General features: G+C 39.0%; 1 protein-coding gene across 1 annotated transcript in view; it reads left to right on the plus strand.

Moving 5' to 3' along the window:
• LOC116806888 (ras GTPase-activating protein 1) overlaps positions 1-21,243 on the plus strand; it is a 168,801-nt gene that overhangs the window by 53,590 nt on the left and 93,968 nt on the right. Inside the window, exons 3-8 of the mRNA XM_032744707.3 lie at positions 290-425; positions 1,278-1,348; positions 7,665-7,782; positions 8,812-8,843; positions 12,921-12,973; positions 14,461-14,611. Of these exons, the coding sequence (XP_032600598.1) occupies positions 290-425; positions 1,278-1,348; positions 7,665-7,782; positions 8,812-8,843; positions 12,921-12,973; positions 14,461-14,611 (561 nt within the window). The remainder of the gene's footprint in view (positions 1-289; positions 426-1,277; positions 1,349-7,664; positions 7,783-8,811; positions 8,844-12,920; positions 12,974-14,460; positions 14,612-21,243) is intronic.

The following is a 21,243-nucleotide window of genomic DNA, read 5'->3' on the forward strand; positions in this document are numbered from 1 at the left end:
TAGTTTTTAAGTAGGTCAAATGTCTTGTTCATTTTTTTTTTCTTTTGTGTAACTAAAGGAATAGTTCAATCCCTCTGTCAGTATTTTCTCCCTTCTCAAAGTTGCTTTTCCAGGTAGCTGTTAACATTTTTAGAGAGTGAGTTTGTAATACTGTATTTTGAATATAGACAGCCTGCTTTAACAACTCAGCGTCATCCTCATTTCCTTTTAAAAAAAATCCCAAACCCAAACCATCCCAACTGTTTGTAGCAAAAGTTCTTCTGTCAAACTTCCTTTTCTTTATTTACAGGATTATTGCCATGTGTGGAGATTATTACATTGGTGGACGTCGCTTTTCTTCACTCTCAGACCTAATTGGGTATTACAGTCATGTGTCTTGTTTGCTGAAAGGGGAAAAACTATTCTTTCCAGTAGCACCTCCAGAGGCAAGTAGTAGAATTTTAAAATGTAATTTACTTAAATATTAATATCATTAATCTTGCATTTGATAGTCATAGTTTTCTATGAAAAAAGCCTTGTAGATGGCTTCCCCTAGTTCTAGACCTATCTCAGCATATGGTGAAGTATAATGAATATATAAACAAGGTTTTACTGATAGAAACTAATAATAAAAAAAATGTTTTTTAATAAAAATCTGTAATGAAAAGGCTAGATATCAGGAATTGCAGCTATCTCCAAATGTAGTAATAACATTTTACGTAAACAAATAAGAAAATGTGTGGGTTTTGGCTAATAAAGAGCACCAATATAATGTAGGGTTTTACACAGACCTAATAAATGATATCAAAATAATATTACTGTTTTCTAGCAAAGATTTTGGAATACACATCCTCGAAATAACCAAAGCTCTTGAAAGCTGTTTCTTTCAAGTGACTATCCTTAAGACAATATTAGTAATTACCAGTATGAGTAATGCCCCCTTCACCCCGAATAAAGATGTTTCTGAATGTTAAATTTTCAAAAATTTCCACTAAGAGGAAGTAAGTTGTAAAGTGCTCTTTCATGGGAATTACATTTTTGGTAATTTGATTTTTGGAGATAACATGAATGATAATGTTACAGGCTAGAACCAAAATGAAGGCTTTTGTAGATAACTTTAGGAATTGAGCATTTCCAGCTCTTACTATTTTTGACCTTTTAAAAACTTAAAACTAGCAAAGGGATGCAAATTACTATTACCAGTCTTTTGCCTCAGAATAGCATAATGTTGGGGAGAGTAAGCTACACTAGAATGAAAGGGAAAATTAATATCTTTGAACTCTTCTCTAAAACTGTAGCCTGTGGAAGATAGAAGGAGAGTTCGAGCAATTCTACCTTACACCAAAGTGCCAGAAACTGATGAAATAAGGTACGTTTTAAAAATAGGTAGAAGCACATGTGACATTCTTGGAGTATTTATAAAACTTAATGATTTTGGTATATGTTCACTATGCAAATACTTTCCAATTGCATCTTAGACTTAATGCTCTGAGAGGTTAAAGGTATGATGCCTGCATTTTTTTTTCTTCCACTACATATATTATGTGGAAAAGATGCAAAACCAACAGTCCTGTATCTAATGGAAGAACATATACTAGTTGCTTGGAATTAATACTGCCTTCCTGAGATATCAGTTTTCTTCCAGATGAAAAACAAAAAGCCAGATTTGAAAGATGTTTGTAGTAATTTCTGATGAGACTGTCTTGGTTTCCCATGTTGATAGAACATGCTGGTGTAATTTGGAATAAGGTTCTTGATAGGACTATTAACCTAAGATTATAGAGAAAAAGCATATGACAGCTTTATATCCTCATCAGGGTGAAAATGTATCCAGTCCATTCTGATCTCTATAAAAAACCACTTTGAGGATATTCATCCTATAGAAGACCTTCTTCTAAGCATACAATAAGGTAGTAAGACAGGAGGGAACTCCCTAATTGTATATTGAAAGTAGGGCTTCTTTCTATTCTTATGCATAATAGGGTCAATCAAGTCCAGTAAATGCCTAATTGCACCTACCAATTTAAGAGGAAAAAGTATTTCATTACCCTGCCATGGTAACAAGAATCATAGGAAATTGTAAAGTTCTATGTGTCTGGCTGGGTTTCTGAGATCTGCATGGTAAAATAGTCTGTTCATAGCAAAACTGGTACAAAGTACACTGTTTTAGGTCAAATTAATATATTTTACTCCTGTAATGTACTCTTGAAGATGTTATGTATTTCAGGAAATCTTGAGTTAATTTTAATGTAATGATTAATATTTAGAAAGCTTGAAACATTTCAAACAATAACAACCGATATAAGATGGCTTTGCTGTCTATTGTACATTGTTAAAATTTAGGTTCATTAGCAGCTGAAGTAATTCTAAGTATTTTCATTAGGCTTTATTTATTCTTACTTTTTACTTTGTGCTCAAGTTAATGCATTTTTTTGTTACTCTGTCACAGGTGAATTATTAAAAGAAGTAATTGTGGGGTTAACTAAAAGGGTTTTGTTAATGATTAAACAATTATTAAATGGTAATTAATACTGTTCACTCAGAGTGGGTGCATCTATCACACCCTCTCAAGAGATGTTCAGTAGAAAATTGCTATCTAATTTTGGTAGTTGATGGACTTCAGTACTGTGTAGCTATTGCCTGCATCCCTGATACATCATTTGACTTGAATGAGAAGTCCCTCTGTGCTCCAGTAAAAGGTTTTCATATTACCTGATGTTATGGTTTAACCCTGGCCATCAACTAAGCACCAACAGACACTAAGGCAGTAATTTTCCTGGATGGATGCCTTTTTTGCTGCTGTTTTTTCTTGCACTTCTTGTACTTGAGCTTCTAGTCTCCATGTAGGTTCACCATCCCACTTCCTTATGTCCTCCCCCTGGTCATGGCAGATAGAACCACAAGGTGGCATGTGATGTGTGTCACTGATAAACTTCTCCCTTAATACAAAAAGGTTGACTCTTAATAGCCAAGATGTTGGTCACTATGGGTGAGGAAGACTTATCCTTCTTTAATTGCTGGGACAATTGTTGGAACAATTTCTCCACAGCTGAGATCCATGGAGGAAGTGAGATTCTCTTTGAATTCCCAAGCTGGCTGGCCAATCTAACCACAGTTGTTGCTTTTGTGTCTCTCCAGCTCATTGCTGCCAGGTTGTTCGTGTACAGTGTTGGTGCACTTCATACAAACTTTCACCACATGGGCCATGTGCATGGGATTTCACACAGCTCATTGGATACCTGGTTGTCATATACCTCCCCCACAGTTAATTCCCTCAGATACTGGATACCTCCCCCAGTGGTGGTCACCTTGCTTTGGGAATTTGTAGGTCCTTCCTTGATGAAATATCTGTCCACACTCGATGAAAGCTGCCTCCAAAGATTCCTGCCCCTTTTGCAATCCTTTTGTCAGTGACCTTATTCCTAACAAGGGATCCCAGCTGTTAGGTTTCCTTACCCTCTAATTCCTGATGTTTGGCTCCAATATCCCAGCATCAGAATAACTAGCTGACAATTTGTTCACCTGATTGATGGCTTCACATCTCTCACTACTTGCTTAGGGATAGGGATTGTATGGTTTCTGTCTCATTTATGATTTCATTCTTTCCTCTTCTGTTCTTGTGACTGCTCTGGTGCTGTCTCTTAGGAGAAGCGGCTTCATCCCTTACTGAATGAGCTGACTTCCACTTTGTTTCTTTTTAATTATAGAGATGACTGATATAGTTGAAGGCTGGGTCTCTGATTAAGTCACAGTGTTGTGAGAAATGACCCTCACTTTTAAAAAAAAATTTTAAAAGGTTTATTAAACCTTAACAAAAAATACAACAAAGGACAGAATAAGGAAAAATTACAGCACTGGGAGCCTCCATGATTATCAGGACCCAAGACAGCAGCACCAACACCGGCACAGTCCAGTGGGTAGCAGGAGGTGGCAGTAAGTAGCAGCACTGACCTCACACATGCCAGCAATTCCCATCTGCCATTAGAGCGGCTTTGTAAGCTCCTACCTTCCTATTTTTTTGTTCCAGGGGGAAGGTTGAGCTGAGAAGGGTTTGTCTGCCATCTTTTCCCTTTGCCTCCCCACACATGGTTGCTTGCAGAGGATGCCATCTTAGGGAAGGGGTTACGCTGCCATTTTGAGTTTCTCTTTGTTCCTGAGGTATCTGCAAGATTTAAGCAACTTTGTAACTAGTACCTATTACTGTTATTTTTTTTGCCTGTTGCTATTTTGTTTTTTTTAGGAAACTGCTATTTTTCACGTATATCTTCTCGTATTCATTTCTTCTTATTGGTGGAAAGGGATTGGTTAAAACTATAAGGGGAGGTGTCCTGGGGTGACTTTATGATACTGAATTCTATCCCCATTCATCTGTTTAGCCCAGAAATAAGTTTTGCACCTTTAAGACTGGTTCTAAGAGGGAGGAGGGGGGAGAGAAGGAGTGTGCAGCTTGTTTTCAGGAACTGCACTAACTCCTCCACATCCTTCTCCTGGACTGCGGTGTCTGCAGAATGGACAGATGGCAGGAGAGAGCTTTCCTTTGGTTTGTTGCCTTCAGGGGAGGCAACGGCGACCTGGTTTGCAAGGAGCAGCACGGCAGCCCGGCCTAGTCTGGGCTACTCGGGCTAACGACACACGCAGACACCAATGTGGTGGACAGTCGAAAAGCGTTTATTATCTTATCTCATGGGTTTAAATAGTCTTGGGGGACTTTGCTACGTCAGGGGGGGTTGGTAGAGTCTCTAGGGTTAGTCAGGAGTGGAAAACTACTGGGTTAGGTGTGGTTACATGTTCTGGGGGTGGTAGATAACATGTTGCAGGGAGAAAGGGGGAAGGGTCTTTCTTTCCGTCACATCCCGGGATCTTCCGTTCGCCTGTCCCTATCTACTACATTGGTTTTAGATAGTTTTTAGCTAGTTGAGGCAGAGAAGTTCCCTGGACTGTGGTTTTTCTTTTTCTTGGAACTGTTTGAACCTGCTCTGGACTGAAAACTCAGAAGAGCACCAGGAGCTCACACCTGTGGCCCATCGGGGCCTGGCCTGGGCTGCAGCATTTCCAGCATTGGAAGGACTGATAACAGACTGAGTGAGCTAAGCTGCCGCCCATGAAGGGGACTTTCTGAGTTTGTAATCTCTTTGGAGTGACAAGAGGTTTTATTGTTTAATATTGTTCATTTTTTGTGCTGGTGAATGCTTTACTTGTTAAATAAACAGGTTTTTTTCACTTTTCTCCACGGAAATCTTTCCCCGAAACAGTTGGGGGAGGGGCCGCTTGAATTTGCTTTCTAGAGGAACCCCTTTGCAGGCTTTCTCGCAAATTTGCCCTAAACCAGGACAGGAGGTAACTCATTTTAGAGTGTCCACCTCTTAAATTGTGTTAAACCAAGACACCTTGCAACCCATAACCACATTGCCGTGGCATCTGGGTGATATTCCTAAATTGCTTGTTAACCTTGGAAAAAGCCAAAACAATTTCCTAAGAAATACCAAAAGTAATATTTTCATTACCCAGGAATGTTTAAGATACTGAAGAGTTGTTATAACAAGGGAGAAAACATCATATAAGAATGTGGTGAAGGTGCCATTCTCCATTTCCGCCACAAAAATCCTCTTGGAGGAAGTGTAATTGTTATTTGTCTCCATGAGACAGTTCCTGAAGTACAATAATGGAATCAGTACAGAGCCCAAATAGCAGATTAAGCTCAAGGCTAGTGTTTTAGTAATAAATATTCCAGCACCACTAAGTGCTACAGAGCACAGAAAACTGCAAAAGCCAAAATCAGTGTTTAACATATACAGTAAAAAAGGGAGCATGGCACAGATCAGATAAACTAATTTTTAAAACAAATAAATCAATATTGGAACCAGCAACTGTTAACATATATAAGTTCCTTCTAATACCTTCTGGAAAAATCTGTTATTATCTTAAACCCTTTGAGGACCCTGTTGGGTACCAGAAAGGACTGTCGTGGTTTAACTCCAGATGGCAGCTAAGCATCCCACAGCTTCTTTCTCCCTCTGTCCTGGTAGGATGAGGAAAGAATTGGAAGGGTAAAAATGAGACATCCGTGGGTTGAGATAAAGACAGTTTTAATCATTAAAAATAAAATTTTAAAAAAATGTTGCAAGGGAAAAAAACCCACCCACCAACTGACAAAGAGAAAGGGAAATAAAACCCAAGAAAAATGAGTTATGCAAATGAAAACAGTTGCATACTACCAATGGACTGATGCCTAGCCAGTCCCCAAGCACACTGTCTGCCCCTCCATAGGAGCTACTATGAAGAAATTTATTCTAGTGAAAACCAGTATACCTGAGTTTGGGATTACACTTAAGGAATAACTTATACTAACCTTCCAGTAATGAAACTCCTTTGAATGTTTTAATGCTTTGTATTTATACTCTTATTTGTAGTTATTTGCATGTCTTCTCAAGGAACTGTTCTGTATCTTCTTTTTAGCACTTATCTTCATATCCATATACTTAAATAGTAGATATTCCATAGGCTTTTGTTCTGGTTTGCAAAAAAAACCAGTCAGAGACTCCAAGTCAGAAATACAATTTATTAGGAAAAGTGAAAAAAGAAAACTAAATACATGCAATAATACAAAAGAAAAACCACTGACAGAGTCAGAATACAACCTGACACCCTTTTGGTCAGGGTGTTGGTAGCCGTCCAAATTGGAATGACTGCAGTCCTCCTGGAAATCCAGCGGAAAAGCCGCAGTCTAGTGTCCCAAAACCCCTGATTATATCCAGTTAGGAATGCTTGGCTCCTCCTTCTGGGCGGAGCATCTCACAATGGGATGTTATAGTTCTTATAAGTCATGCAGTGACATTCAGTAGTCCATTATCAGCAGATGCCTCCCCCAGGGAGAATTTGTTGTAAAAGAGATACGGAAAACTGTCTACTTAACAGAAGACAACTGCCATAGAGATGGCAAATGGAATACATCTTGCCTTTCAATCTGGGACAGCTTTATTATAGAAATCTTGGTTTTGGTAGAAATATTTTTTTTGACTGTTAAGGAAATCTTTGATTGTTTTTACCTGTGCTTAGTATTTGGTCCCTCTTGATAAAAGAATGTTACTACTTTCTAATGTTGTGGTGTTTTTTGTTTTATGCATCCTTAGCATACTTTATCTATTAGATTCTAAATGAAAAATAAAGAAAGATTAATGTTCATGTGATATTCATACCTGTCACTGTCGCGGCAGGACGGGAATGAGAAGACTGACTCAGAAGACTGCTGAGAGTAAAACTCCGGTTTATTCAAAATACACTGCTCTTTTATACAGAGCTTCATGAGGACCAACTCCATTGGTCCTGAAGTGAAAACAAGCCACAGCATTGGTGCAAAGTGCTTGACGCACAGTGATAGAACTTAACTATAAACAATGTGAATAACAAGAGAGATAAAGAATTATTTACATTCTTCTCCAGCTCTTTCCCAGGCTTCTGCCTGGCTAGAAACTCTCAGTTTCTCTGACTGAATCTGAGACCCACACATACCTACTTAAACTGTGTGAAAAATGCACATGGTGTGCTTGGGATACCAATAAATATATCTTTCATGGTCAGGTTTTCTCAAATGTTTTTCTGAAACTATGCTCAAGAATTCACGGTGTTCATTAAACTTTGTATTATGATTGTACTTCTAACATATGTCTTGCTGTAACTCTCTTCAGTTTCCTTAAAGGAGATATGTTTATTGTGCATAATGAATTGGAAGATGGCTGGATGTGGGTTACAAACCTACGGACAGATGAACAAGGTCTTATAGTAGAAGACCTGGTAGAAGAAGTGGTAAGTAATTTTATATTCAAATCTGTTGCAGAACTGAGATTTGATTTTTATTTTTTCTTAGTTGTGTGTGGAAGTTAACATTGAAATTAAACCAAACTAGTGTCATTTAGCTGCCTGACTTTTTTTACTTTTCTAAACCTTCTTGTAGTATTTGAATCTGCCAGCTTTTAAGTAGTTTAACAAATCATTAAGTCTAATTTAATATCCAAAGTACCTCTTCTTGTTATTCAAAAAAGCTCATGTGCAAATGAATGATACTGTGAACTTTTTAAGCAGTTTCTTAAACTCACCAGTCCTGATAAATAACTTGCTAGTCATTCAGTTATATCCTTTTTGTTTGTTTGCTTGCTTTGAAATATTCATTAATGTATAGACTCAAATTTTGCTGTATGTCTTTGGTTTAGTTTTTTTTAAGGGCTAAGTGTGGATATCAAAATTCTGATGAGTTAATTATACCTAGAAGGGCTTATGCTGTCAGGAAGCTAATCGGGTGACAAAGATAATTGATTTACTGCAGAATAAGAGATTATTTAATGGACAAAAACACCCACCCCACCCTCCCACATGCTTTTTTTTCAAAGTAGTTCACCATTGCTTTGGAGTCTTGATGATGTTTGCTTTGCAGTATATGTATATTGCTATTAGTAAAGTTTGCTTCACCTGTTCTCACATCTGTATCAGGATGTGAATGGCTAAATTAAAATGGTAGTGTTAGAGTATCTAACTATACATTTCTACATTAGTGGTTGACACTCACAAAATTTAGATTTATGTTACTACATGTAAAGAAGGACTTGAAGAGTGACAGAAACAATCCTTTGAAATAACGTGTTATGGCTGAATTTCCACTGAATTCCAGTGAATGAAGTTGAAAACCTTTTTACATGAACTATGCAATAAGCCGTCTAGTTCAAAAATGTCTTGGACTTGTTAGTGTTATTTCTACAGAAGGTCTTAACCTATGAAGTTTACTTTTCTAAACTCAAGCATACTGTTGTCATGTACTTAATATGTTAATTTTCCTATTAGGGAAGAGAAGAAGATCCACATGAAGGCAAAATGTAAGGATTTTTTGGTTTTTATTAAAAGTGAATCATAAAACAACTGTTTGTAAACTTTAGCTATGAGATTGGGAAGGTGAACCAAAGTTGAATGTACTTGTTTTTTAATCTTAAGACTTTTCTTCTATTCTTGCTGTTGAAGTTGCATAGGTTGACATGGAGTCTTGTATTAGTTATGCCTAATGTTAATGGGTTTTACAGTGAAAATCTTGAATGAGTCTCTGTGATCACTTTACCTAGAATATATTCACTGGAGGATGTGGTGTCTTCTGATTTGTGGGGATTTTTTATACACATACAGTTTAGCTTAGAGGTAACCTTTTTTCAGGTCTGCTCAGCTCTAACTGCAGGAGAGGGATCAAAGTATCATTTAGAGGAATGACAGTGTAATAGTAACACTTGATATTAGTCTCATGTGCTAGCACTTTAAATGAAAACCAGGAGACACTAAAATAATTTGTTTGCAGTGAATTCCAAATTGTTAAATAATTAAAAAAAACTAATACAATTTACAATTTACAATGAACAATGAATTGATACAGGAAACTTGATTATTATATGATTTTCTGTTGTAAAGATGAGCAGCGAATGAAAGTTAGAGAAAATTTTTAGTAGCTGGATAACTTCATCTGTCCTCTATTTGCTTGTAATAATTGCAGCTTCTGCTTTCTGGATTTTTTACCCAGTTTTCAGTCTCCAAAGGACTGATGTTAGAAGCAGGCCTTTCTTCTGGTGGTGTTTTCTTGGTTGTTTGTTTTTGTTCCTAATAGGGGAAAGAAAATTGTTGGTGTGTGGCTTCAGTTTACAGGTTTTCAAAGTTGTGCTAGTCAGTTTGGTATAGCAGCATAACAGTAGTAGGGATGCCTTCAAATACAGGAACTTTTTTTTTAAACAAAGTAGTTTGTAACGAATCTTGAAGCTTGGATACTCAGTTGCTCACGTTGCTCAGAAGAATCCAGGGGAGGCAAGGATTTCTGTAAATATTCCAATAGCCAGGGATTTTCCTATAAAGGTAGTATAGAAAGCAAGTTAGAACTAGAGCTCCTTTTTATGTGTAAGAGGCTTTGTTTTACACAAAATCACAGAATTGTTAAGGTTAGAAAAGACCTCTAAGATCAAGTCCAACCATCAACCCATTAGCACCACCATATTCACCACTAAACCATGTCCTCAAGTGCCATATCCATACATTTTTTGAACACTTCCAGGGATGGTGACTCCTCCACTTCCTTGGGCAGCCTGTTCCAATGCCTGACCACCCTTTCCATAAAGAAATTTTTCCTAATATCTAATCTAAACCTCTCCTGGTTCAACTTTCCCTTTAAGGCCCTAGTTTGGTCCCATTTTGGGCTATTTCACAGAATAATTTGAGTTGGAAAAGACCTGTGAGATCAAGTCCAGCCTTTAACCGATCACCATCTTGTCAACTGGACCAGAGCATTAAGTCCTACATCCAGTCTTTCTTGAACACCTCCAGGGAGGGTGACTCCCACCTCACTGGGCAGCCCATTCCAATGTGTAAGAACCAATTCTGTGAAGAAATTCCTCCTGATGTCCAACCTGAACCTTCCCTGGCACAGCTTGAGGCTATGTCTTCTTATCCTGTCACTAGTTACCTGGTAGAAGAGGCCAACCCCCACCTGGCTGCAACCTCCTTTCAGGTAGTTGTAGAGAGCAGTAAGGTCTCCCCTGAGCCTCCCTTTCTCCAGGCTAAACAACCCCAGTACCTTCATCCACTCCTCGGAGGACTTACTCTCTAGACCCTTCACCAGCTTTGTTGCCCTTCTCTGGACATGCTCCAGCACCTCAATGTCTTTCTTGCAGTGAGGGGCCCAGAACTGGACATGGTATTTGAGGTGTGGCTTCACCAGTGCTGAGTACAGGGAGGCAAATCATTACACTGGTCCTGCTAGCTACACTATTTTTGATATAGGCCAGGATGTCATTGGCCTTCTTGGCCACCTGGGCACACGCTGGCTCATGTTCAGCCAGATGTCAATCCAGGCTGTAGTGCCGCATGAGGTTGTTTTGACCCAAGTGCAGGACCTGGCACTTGGCATTGTTGAACCTCATACTGTTGGTCTTGGTCCATTGATCCAGTATGTCCAGATCCCTCTGCAGAGCCTTCCTACCCTCCAGCAGATCAACACTCCCACCCAACTCAGTGTAGTCTGCAAACTTACTGAGGGTGCACTTGACCCTCCCATCCAGATTATAAATAAAGATATTAAACAGGACTGGCCCCAGCACTGAGCCTTGGGTAACACCACTAGTGACCAGATACAAACTGGCTGTAGCACCATTCACCACCACTCTCTGGACCCAGCCATCCAGCCAGTTTTTTTCCTATCAGAGGGTACCTGTCCAAGCCATAGGCTTCAGCCTCTCCAGGAGAATGCAGTTGGAGACAGTATCAAAGGCTTTGCTGAAGTCCAGGTAGACAATATCCACAGCTTTCCCCTCATTCACCAGGCAGGTAACCTGGTCAGAGAAGCAGATCACATTGGTCAAGCAGGACCTGCCTTTCTTAAACCCATGTTGGCTGGGCCTGATCACCTGTTTTTTCGGCATGAGCTGTGTGATGGCACTCCAGATGATGTTAGTCAGGCTAACAGGCCTTTAGTTCCCTGGATCCTCTTGTAGATTGGCATCAATTGGCCAACCTCCAGTCATCTGGGACCTCCATGATTCACCAGGATTGATGATAAATAATGGAGGGCATTTTAGGAAGCTCTTCCACCAGCTCCCTCAGTACCCTCAGGTGAATCCCATCAGGCCCCATAGACTTGTCAGTATTTAGGTGGCTCAGCAGGTCACTAACTGCTTCCTTCTGGATTGCAGGGGATCTATTCTGCTTCCCACCCCTGTCTACCAGCTCAGGGGGCTGGGTACCCTGAGGATAACCAGTCTTTGTTAAGGACTGGGGCAAAGAAGGTATTAAGTACCTCAGCCTTTTCCTCATCCTTGGGAACAATGTGTCCATCCCATCCTTCCCCCCACATCCAATAAAAGATGGAGATTTTCCTTGGCCCTCCTTTTGTTGTTAATACATTTGTAAAAAATTTTTTTTTGTCTTTTATGACAGTCGCCAGATTGAATTCAAGCTGGGCTTTTGCCTTTCTAATTCCGTCTTCATGACCTAGCAACATCCTTGTACTCTTCCTGAGTTGCCTGCCCCTTTTTCCGAAGGTCATAAACTCACTTTTTTTTTAACCTGAGTTCCTGTGAAAGCTCCCTGTTCAACCAGGCCAGTTTTCTTCCCTGATAGCTTGTCTTTAGGCACACAGGGACAGCCTGCTCTTGCACCTTTACCATTCCCATCTTAAATTATGTCTAGCCTTCCTGGACCCCTTTTTTACTAATGACACACTTAAACATGCATGCATGTGCATATCCACTCTGCAATGAAAGGCCCTATTTCTAGCTTTCCTTTAAAAGACAGGATGAGCTCTCAAGGTGTAGCATATGGTATTTACATGTAAACTGAATACCTGTGCAACATCAAGCTGTTTCCTATAATCATAGATATCAGGTCAAGACTGGATAGATTGCTGTATTTTTTTTTTTTTGGATGATGATCTGACGAAGGAAACTATAGTGATTCTTATTCAGTAGTTAATAAAGCTGGAGTTTATTTCCTCAGCTTCTAGCAAAATTCAATTTTAGTTATTCTGTATAGTATTTAACTTTCATTAATATCCTTGGGCTTTGTATTTCGTGCTTCAAATAAATTGCTTCTGAGACTAGCTTCAAATAGGCCTGTCATTATCTACCATTCAAACAATGCCTTTAATCTCCAAACACATTTGGATTTGAAGATCTGCTTTGTGTTAGACACCTGTACTCAAATAAGTTTATATAGATGTAGATATTTATTTTTCATTCTGTTTGTAGAAAACCAGAATTGCTGAAAAACATAAGAATTGCTTATATAATCTATATTTACTATTTTTTTAAAACAAAAATTCATTCATATGTACCAGCGATTAATTCACAGATGTCAGAGCCTTAGATGTCAAAAGTACTAAAAAAGAGAGCTGATGGTCTTGCTTTCTAACTCTTCTCTTTATCTTTAAGATGGTTCCATGGGAAGATCTCCAAACAAGAAGCTTACAATTTGTTGATGACAGGTACTTTTATTTCAGATGAAAATACAGTGGTACGGCAATGAGACAAATTAATCCTTTGAGACTGCAGGAAAACCAGTTTTTTCTTCTGTATGAACATATGAGCATCAGATCTGTGGTTGCTACTGCGTTGGAAAAAAACTTATGGCTGAGCATTGAGGTTTTTTTTTTTATGTTCTCAAGTAAAGTTAGTTTCAGAATTCTGATTGAAATAGCTAATTTTCAAAAAATTTTTGTAATATACTTTAATATATCTTGGGCTTCATTAAAATACTGGGGAGAAAATACTGTTCACAGAATCACAGAATATTCTGAGTTGGAAGGGACACACAAGGATCATTGAGTCCAACTCCTGGCCCTGCACAGAACCATCCCCAAAAATCACCATGTGCATGAGAGTGTTGTCCAAACACTTCTTGAACTCTGGAAGGCTTGATGCTGTTATATACTTATGGGAGAATGTATTAAACTTTAGTCTCCTCATAGAGGAAATAATTTTGAAAATGGAAACATCAAGATTTCAGACTCATACTGTCAAATAACATACCTTAAATATGAGAACAAAAATATTTAGTTTCTTTGAAAATATTGTCTGTCGGAATCTGTGGGTATTGGTGATTCCGAGATTGTAGAAAGTCTCTGTCTTTCTGCCCCGTTGCCAAAGAAGAAGCCATAATTCGTCTGTGCTGTTTTCAAGGTTGTTTATTCTTGCTTATCTATAACATGTTCTGCTGCCCTGCCGCAGGTCTGTCCTGCAGGGCAGCGTGCGGGGCTCTGCCCCTCAGTGGGATGGTACAAACATTATATACCAGAAACTACGTGTGCTATATTTACAATAATGTGCCAATATCTATCATCTACGTTGAACAGCGTGTCCCCAGCCTAAACCAATAGAAAAATGCCAACACTACAGTGAAACATGGAGGGCATGAAGAAGGAGGAAAGGACAAGACACACCCAATTCCTCCATCTTGTCCCCTCTGAACCCCTAATCTAGAAACCTAAAATTTTACTCTTGCACCCGTGTCACACTTAAATATTACTTTTATCAAACACTCAAAGCTTGTAATTCATCCTGTAAGATTGAAAACTCCTCTCTGTGGACAGAGATCACAGACAGTGTCTCTCGGGGCTCTGTACAGGGGGGTTCCTGACCCCTGCCAGGGTCCCAGACCTGCCAGGGCAGCCAGAGGGAAGCCCTGGATTCCCACAATTGTCAAAACTCATATGCACACCATATGCTCTTGTAAAGAGGTTACAAATTTTGGGATAGGTTGTCACTGACAGCCGAATGATTTGGCATTAACTTTGGCAGTTTAGTACTACTTCATCCTTTTGGGGAGAAGAACGGGGATCACTGTTGGAACTTAGATCAGACTTTATCCTTTAAGTGTGCAATTCTTGCTAATTTGTATAGAAAGAGCTTTGATAAAAGCTCCTAAGTGACACTAAGTAACAGTTAATAATGCTGTATTATTATATCTTTTCAGTTGGCCAGGTGTGCAGTTTTCTTGTGCGGCCTTCAGATAATACACCTGGTGATTATTCACTTTATTTTCGGACCAGTGAAAATATTCAGCGTTTTAAAATATGTCCAACATCAAGCAATCAGTTCATGATGGGAGGCAGATATTATAATAGGTAAGTTTTAATAGTTGTGTGTATTTTACAGCTCTGTAAGGAACTTGTATAATATATTGCTGATAACTTACTGATATGATCATAAAGTTTCAGTGTTTCTGAAGGATATACCAGGAGTTTTAACTAACTTGCTAAGCAGTTAGTTGTAACTAAGTACATTCTAAAAGCCTTCAAAAGCTTAGGTGTAACTTGTTTCTTTTGAAGTATTTTTCTCCTTCTGTAAATTATTTTCTTTACCCTATACATTGGATTATGACATGTAATTAGGAGAATGCTGCATTGTCTTGGAAACTACTTATTTTTAATAAGGAGTTTTGTGTATATGAAAGGGGAAAATTAAAATATTAGTTTTATTGGAGACATTCAGTAGGGATTTTAAAGTATAAACAATAGAAATGGGTATTGACAACAAAGGGAAAAATTACCTTTATTGTTAAAAAAAGTCATTAAATTAATGATCTTAAAATATCTGAATATTTTAGTCAGAAGTGCAGATAGTGAAAGCTCACCTTTCTGTCTTAACTGAGGCCACTGTCTGTCACAGGATCAGAAATTTTCTTGATTTGTTCACCTAGAACCAGGGAATTCTTCATCCCAATAGAGAATTTCTCTAAATTCCAGCTTAGCTTCTGAGTGGGTAGAGGTCCAGCAACTGGTGTGTCTGAGAAAATGTTGACGTCTCCTAACTGAGAAGTTCAGTGGACTTCTTCATATGATTTCAAATGGACAATGGTTTGAGACTAAGCAATTGGAACCTTATTAACCTATATATATATATCCCACACACAGACTGCTTGAGTATCTTGTACATTAATCAGTCTGGCCTCCAGACATCCTCATTGAAAATCAAGCTAGCTTCAGTGTCAGCCTTTGAAGATAAATCCTCTTTTGCCCATTCTCTAGTTACATAGCGTATTGGGAGAATGATAGACTTCAAACACTCTGGGTGATGTCAAACTAATTAGCAAATTAGTGGAAATCTTATTAGTCTCAAATGACTTTGCAGTATTAGAGAGTATAGCTCCAGAAACTTACTGCAATAAGTTATTAGTTCCCACTGCTGGATTCACTAGAGAAGATTCTTTCCTTGACATTGGATGGAAAAGAAGATGAAAAGATTAAGCACCACTAAGTTATGATAATATGCTTTTAGAGGGCTTTTTGAATATTTTGGTACCTAGGTTGCAAAGATCTTCCTCAGTGTGAGAGAACTACTTGACTTTGAAAGACTTCTAGTTTTAGTTGAATGTTTTGGAGAATTACTAATATACTCTTAGGCTCAAATTCTGTCCAATTCATATTTACTGACAGTTGATAGACTTCTTGAAAGTTCAAACATGCAGGATAATGATGCAAAATGGAGGTGGTAACTGCCCCAAATTATTTACCATAAGATATACTGTAGAGGGCAATAAATGAGAAGCAGAAAAAAAAGGAATAGCTTTCTGTGGGCTTCTTAATTCTTGTACTGGTTTATTTGTTATGGACCCTGGAAGAAGTAAGTCTTTAAATATGTGAAGACTAAGGAGGATTGTTGTATGAAACAGTCAGAAGTTGCTGAAAAGCATCAAATGGCATTAAATTCAGAACATAAATATAGGAAGTATGAGTTTCTGCAAGATAATGAAATTATTTATGAGCATTTCTTGGGGCAGAGAGAACATCTGTGTTTATTTTTCATCAAAAAATAAAGAGTTTGTCTTCAAGGTGAAAAACTAGAGGTTGAAGATGTGCTACTTCTTTAAATGCATGTGTTAAACAGTTTTCATTGATCTTTTTTATAATCTATTTCTTTAAATGCTCTGAAGGTATTTGCTTTAAATCCAATGCTAGTAATAGACTGGAACTTTAAAAAAATCATCCTTGGTAGTAGTGTTGTTTCTCTTGAATATTCTTCTCTTGATGCTTTAGTGATTTTAAGTGGGATTAAAAAAAGGGATAAAATAAAGCAAATCTTCTTCTGAAGAGTATTGATTACAATTATAGTCACAATAATTATAGAACAAAGTTTTCCATAAAAAAGTAGCAGCCTGAAGAATAGTTAAGAAACCAACTCAAAAGCTGACTGATGTTTTATTTTCCAGGCAATGTAAATATCCAGACATGGGACTGGAACCAATATAAGCAATGCTATGTATCAGACTATATTCCAAAAGCCAGCCAACGTTATTTTGGGTGATCATGGCAAAAAATTCCTGGGCACATCTTGGGAATCTAGTGTTCTGTCAGGCATAGGAAGACTACTTTTTCTACTAGCCTTCTCCATTTGCATGTTCACCCACTATTCTGCATATAAATTGCTCAAAACTTCTATTGATGAGTATAGCTAACAGACCATATTTACACTCATATGGAGATTTGCTTTCCTTATTTCTTATATAATATCTACAAAACTGACAGTCTGTAGTCTTTTAGTTGTCTATTTGAAGGTCCTAATATATAGTAAATGTGAAATACATATTGAGTGAATTATTTTGACTATATATTGAAATAGTATTTTTCCATGGACTTCAGTAAAGCGTCACTTTTGTGATCTTTATGTTTATTCCATGGACAAGATAGGTGACTACTGGGGTACTTATCACTAATGAGGCCACACCTTGGATACTGGGTTCAGTCCCGGGCCCCTCACTACAAGACACATACTGATGTGCTGGAGCGTGTCCAGAGAAGGGCAACGAAGCTGTGGAGGGCTCTGGAGCACAAGTTTTATGAGGAGTGGCTGAGGAAATGGAGGTTTAGCCTGGAGAAAAAGAGGATCAGGGGAGACCTTATTGCTTTCTACAACTTCCTGAAAGATTTAAACAAAGTTGGTGTTGGCCTCTTCTCCCAAGTAACAAGCAATAGGGCAAGAGGAAATTGCCTCAAGTTGTGCCAGGGGAGGTTTGGATTGAATATCAGGAAAAATTTCTTCACCAAAAGAGTTTCCAAGCATTAGAAAGGGCTTCCCAGGGCAGTGGTGGAGTCACCATCCCGGAGGGATTTAAAGGCTGTGTAGATGTGGTACTTGGGGACATGGTTTAGTGGTGGACTTGTCAGTGCTGAGTTAATGGTTGGACTTGATTATCTTAGAAGTCTTTTCCAACCTAAATGATTCTATGAATGTCTACTTTTTCATGTAAAAATTGTCAAAGTCGGTTGGGGGGCAAGGAGCATGATGGTGGGACAGGAGGAGATGTGATTTTACTAACTGCATATCATGAAATCTTTAACTGAAAATATATGCTTACTAGCCTGTGGCCACACCATCCTGAACATACTCTGTTTCATTTTATCTTGGAAGCTAAGCAGCTTTGGGCCCAGTTAATACTGGATGGGAGACTGCTTGAGAATACTGAGTCCAGGTGTTGTAGGCTTCTAGAAAAGGGCCATGAAGATGATGGATTAGAGTATCTGTTGTTTGAGGACAAGTGGAGAGAGCTGGGACTGTACAGCTTTGAGAAGAGAAGATGGTGGTGTGGAATCTTATCACTCTGTATAAATTCCTGATAGGGAGGGAGCAAAGAAGAGAGAGAGAAACTCTTTGTAGTGGTGGCCAGTGTGATGGTGATCAAACACTGGAAGAGAATAACCAAAGAGCTTGTAGAGTCTCCATCTTTAAAGATACTCAGAACATTGCTGAACAAGTTTCTAAGCAATCTGTTATACCTTCTTTGAAATGGGGACTTGAACTAGGGGATCTTGTGATTTATTAAAAAATATGGATATTGATCTAGTACTGATATCCAACTGTGAGGGACAAAATCTCTCTAACAGTTTAAAGTTAGAAATTGTATGTTTATTTGATGCCGGGCAGCGTGCGGGATAGCTCCCAAATACACACCGCACCTTCCAGGTGATTACAGAGTCTTTTTATCCATACAAGTATTGAATACACAAAATACAAATACATATTCATAATTTTGGTACATCCCATTCCTCGCTTCGTATGCTAATCACTCCAAAAGCTATTAAGCATGTAGAGTTTGTTCCTTGAAATGGGTCGGTGGTCCCTTTCATGGGGAGGGGTCCCAAAATGAGGAAGTAAATGAAGTCTTCCTCGTTCTGACCTTTCTACCTTTTCAATGCAAATATGACAAATGAACTCTTGGTAGAACTCCTATTCCTTGTCTTCAATTGGTTTCAGAACAGAGGAGGCCCACAATTGTCTTATGTTTCTAAAAGCTATTTGTCAGTTTCTATATTCTTCATTATAAACCCAGCTAACTAAACATTGTGCTGACAAGCAATCAATTATTACTTGACTACTAACTCCTAACTTCATCAAGGCCTACTCATTTATTTTAATTAACTCTAGTAAGGCTTATTTCTAACTAAAATCTTAGCTCCTCTAAAATCTCTAAATTCCTTAAAATTTACATTTCACTTGGAGGTCCCTTGCAACCTCAGCTGTTCTGTGAATAGCTTCCATGTTTTACACTTGTGTTTCTTTTGTTTGTTTTTGTTTGTGATGTGATTTTGTTATGGGAGGGTGTGGGTTTTTTCATTTTGTTCTTTTGTTTTGGGGTAGGTTTTGGAATTTGGGTTTTTTTGGGTGAGTGGGGTTGGTTGGACTTTTTTATTTGTTCCAGTTGGAAGGGACCTACAACGATTATCTAGTCCTGGACTGACCAAAAGTTAAAGCATATTGCTAAGGGCATTGTCCACAGACAGGCATGAGACATCAACCACCTCTCTGGGAAAAGCCTGTTCCACTGTTTGACCACATTCTGGATAAAGAAATGCTTCCTAAGGTCAAGTTGCAACCTGCCCTGGCACAACTTTGAACCATTCCCACATGTCCTGTCACTGGATTGTAGGAATGTTCCCCTTGTTGACAAAGTGGCCAAATTATCCTTTGTCTCCTTAAAAAGGAAAAAAGCCCAGAAGTTTCTCTCCTCAATCTGGTAAAAAGACACTTCATAGGACCTTTGGGACTTTACATCAAACCTAGGGCTGCCAATTTAACAGAAGCCAAAAGGTCCTGCCTAGGTAATTCACTAGAAAAAGAAGAGAGCAAAATAAATAATTGCTTTTGTAGGGTGTTTTTACCAGGAGCAAGAACCTCTTGCCCCTGACTCAGGTTTTCTCTGTAAGAGCTTTGTTATTTTGCCTTTTATTAAAACGTTTCTGTTTCCAACACTACTTCAGAAGCCATCCTGCTAATTTTATGCCATTTGAGGTAGCTGGGCTATCTTGGATGTGATAAGTCCTCTGAGAGCTCATAAGACCTGTCTCAAGGAGAAAACATATCACTGGTTCCCGGGGAGAAGAGCTCAGCACCTCCCTCTCCACTTCCCCTCCTCAGGAAACTGTAGAGAACAATGAGGTCACCCCTCAGCCTCCTTTTCTCCAAACAAACAAACCCAGTGTTCTCAGCTGCTCCTCATAGGACATTCATTCCAACTCCTTCACCAGCTTTGTTGCCCTTCTCTAGACACATTCAAGGACCTTCACATCCTTATTAAATGGTGGGGCCCAGAACTGCACACAATACTTAAGGTGAGGCTGCTCCAATGCTAAATACAGAGGGATAGTTACCTCTTTTAACTGGTTTGTTATGCTTTGCTTGATGCACCCCAGGATGTGGTTTGCCCTCTTGGCTGCCAGGGCTCACTGCTGCCTCCGATTGAGCTTGCTGTCAACCAGCACCCCCAGATCCCTTTCTGCAGGGCTGCTCTCCAGACAGAGTTTGCACACTAGTTGAGCTTTGGCCTTCGATGTCTTTTCCCTTCATATGCAAACAAGGACTCTGTAATTTTTCTGTGAAGCCTGACCTCAGTTCCATAGATCATACAATTTTTTTCCCTCTGAGCTTGACAAGGAGTTCCCTGTTCAACCAAGCTGGTCTTCTGTCCCATTTGCTTGACTTGTGACACACTGGAATTGCCTATTCCTGTGCTTTTAGAAGGTGGTTCTTAAAGACCAACCAGTACTCATGGACCCCTAAGCCCTCAAAAGCAGATTTCCTGGGGACACTGCTAAGTAGCTCCCTGAATAGCCTAAAGTTTTCTCTCTTGAAGTCCAGGGTAGCAACTCTGCTGCCCTTTTTTCTCATTACACTGAAAAGTTTAAACTCAGCCATTTCATCACTGTGGCCATGACAGTCACCTACCATCGTATCTCACGAGTCCTTCTCTGTTTGCAAACAATAAGTCTAGGATGACATAATTCCTAGTTGGCTCACTGAGTACCTGTGACAAGAAGTTATCTCCTACAAACTTTAGGAATTTCCTAGAGTTAATTGTCACAGCAATATGATATCCCCAGTTGATGTCAGGGAAGTAGAAAACTCCCATAAGGATAAGGGCTACTGATCCAGAGATTTCTCCTAATTGCCTATAGAATAATTCATCAGTGCTATCATCCTAGCTGGGAGATCAGTAGTAGACACCTACTCTGACAGCTGCTGTTTTCCATCCCCCAAATCCTCACCCAGAGTCTCAGCCACATTATTGTTAACTGTAAGGACTGTACAGTCACATCTCTCCCTTACATACAGTGCAACTCCTCCACCTTGCCTGCTCTGCCTATCCCTCCTGAATAGCCTGTATCCCATCATTCCAGCACTCCAGCTGTGGGACTTGTTCCACCAAGTCTCACGAATACCAATGATATTGTCACTCTGGGAACTGACCAACACTTCCAGTTCA

Source organism: Taeniopygia guttata, chromosome W (assembly GCF_048771995.1).
Source record: "Taeniopygia guttata chromosome W, bTaeGut7.mat, whole genome shotgun sequence".
Classification (NCBI taxonomy): Eukaryota; Metazoa; Chordata; class Aves; order Passeriformes; family Estrildidae; genus Taeniopygia; species Taeniopygia guttata.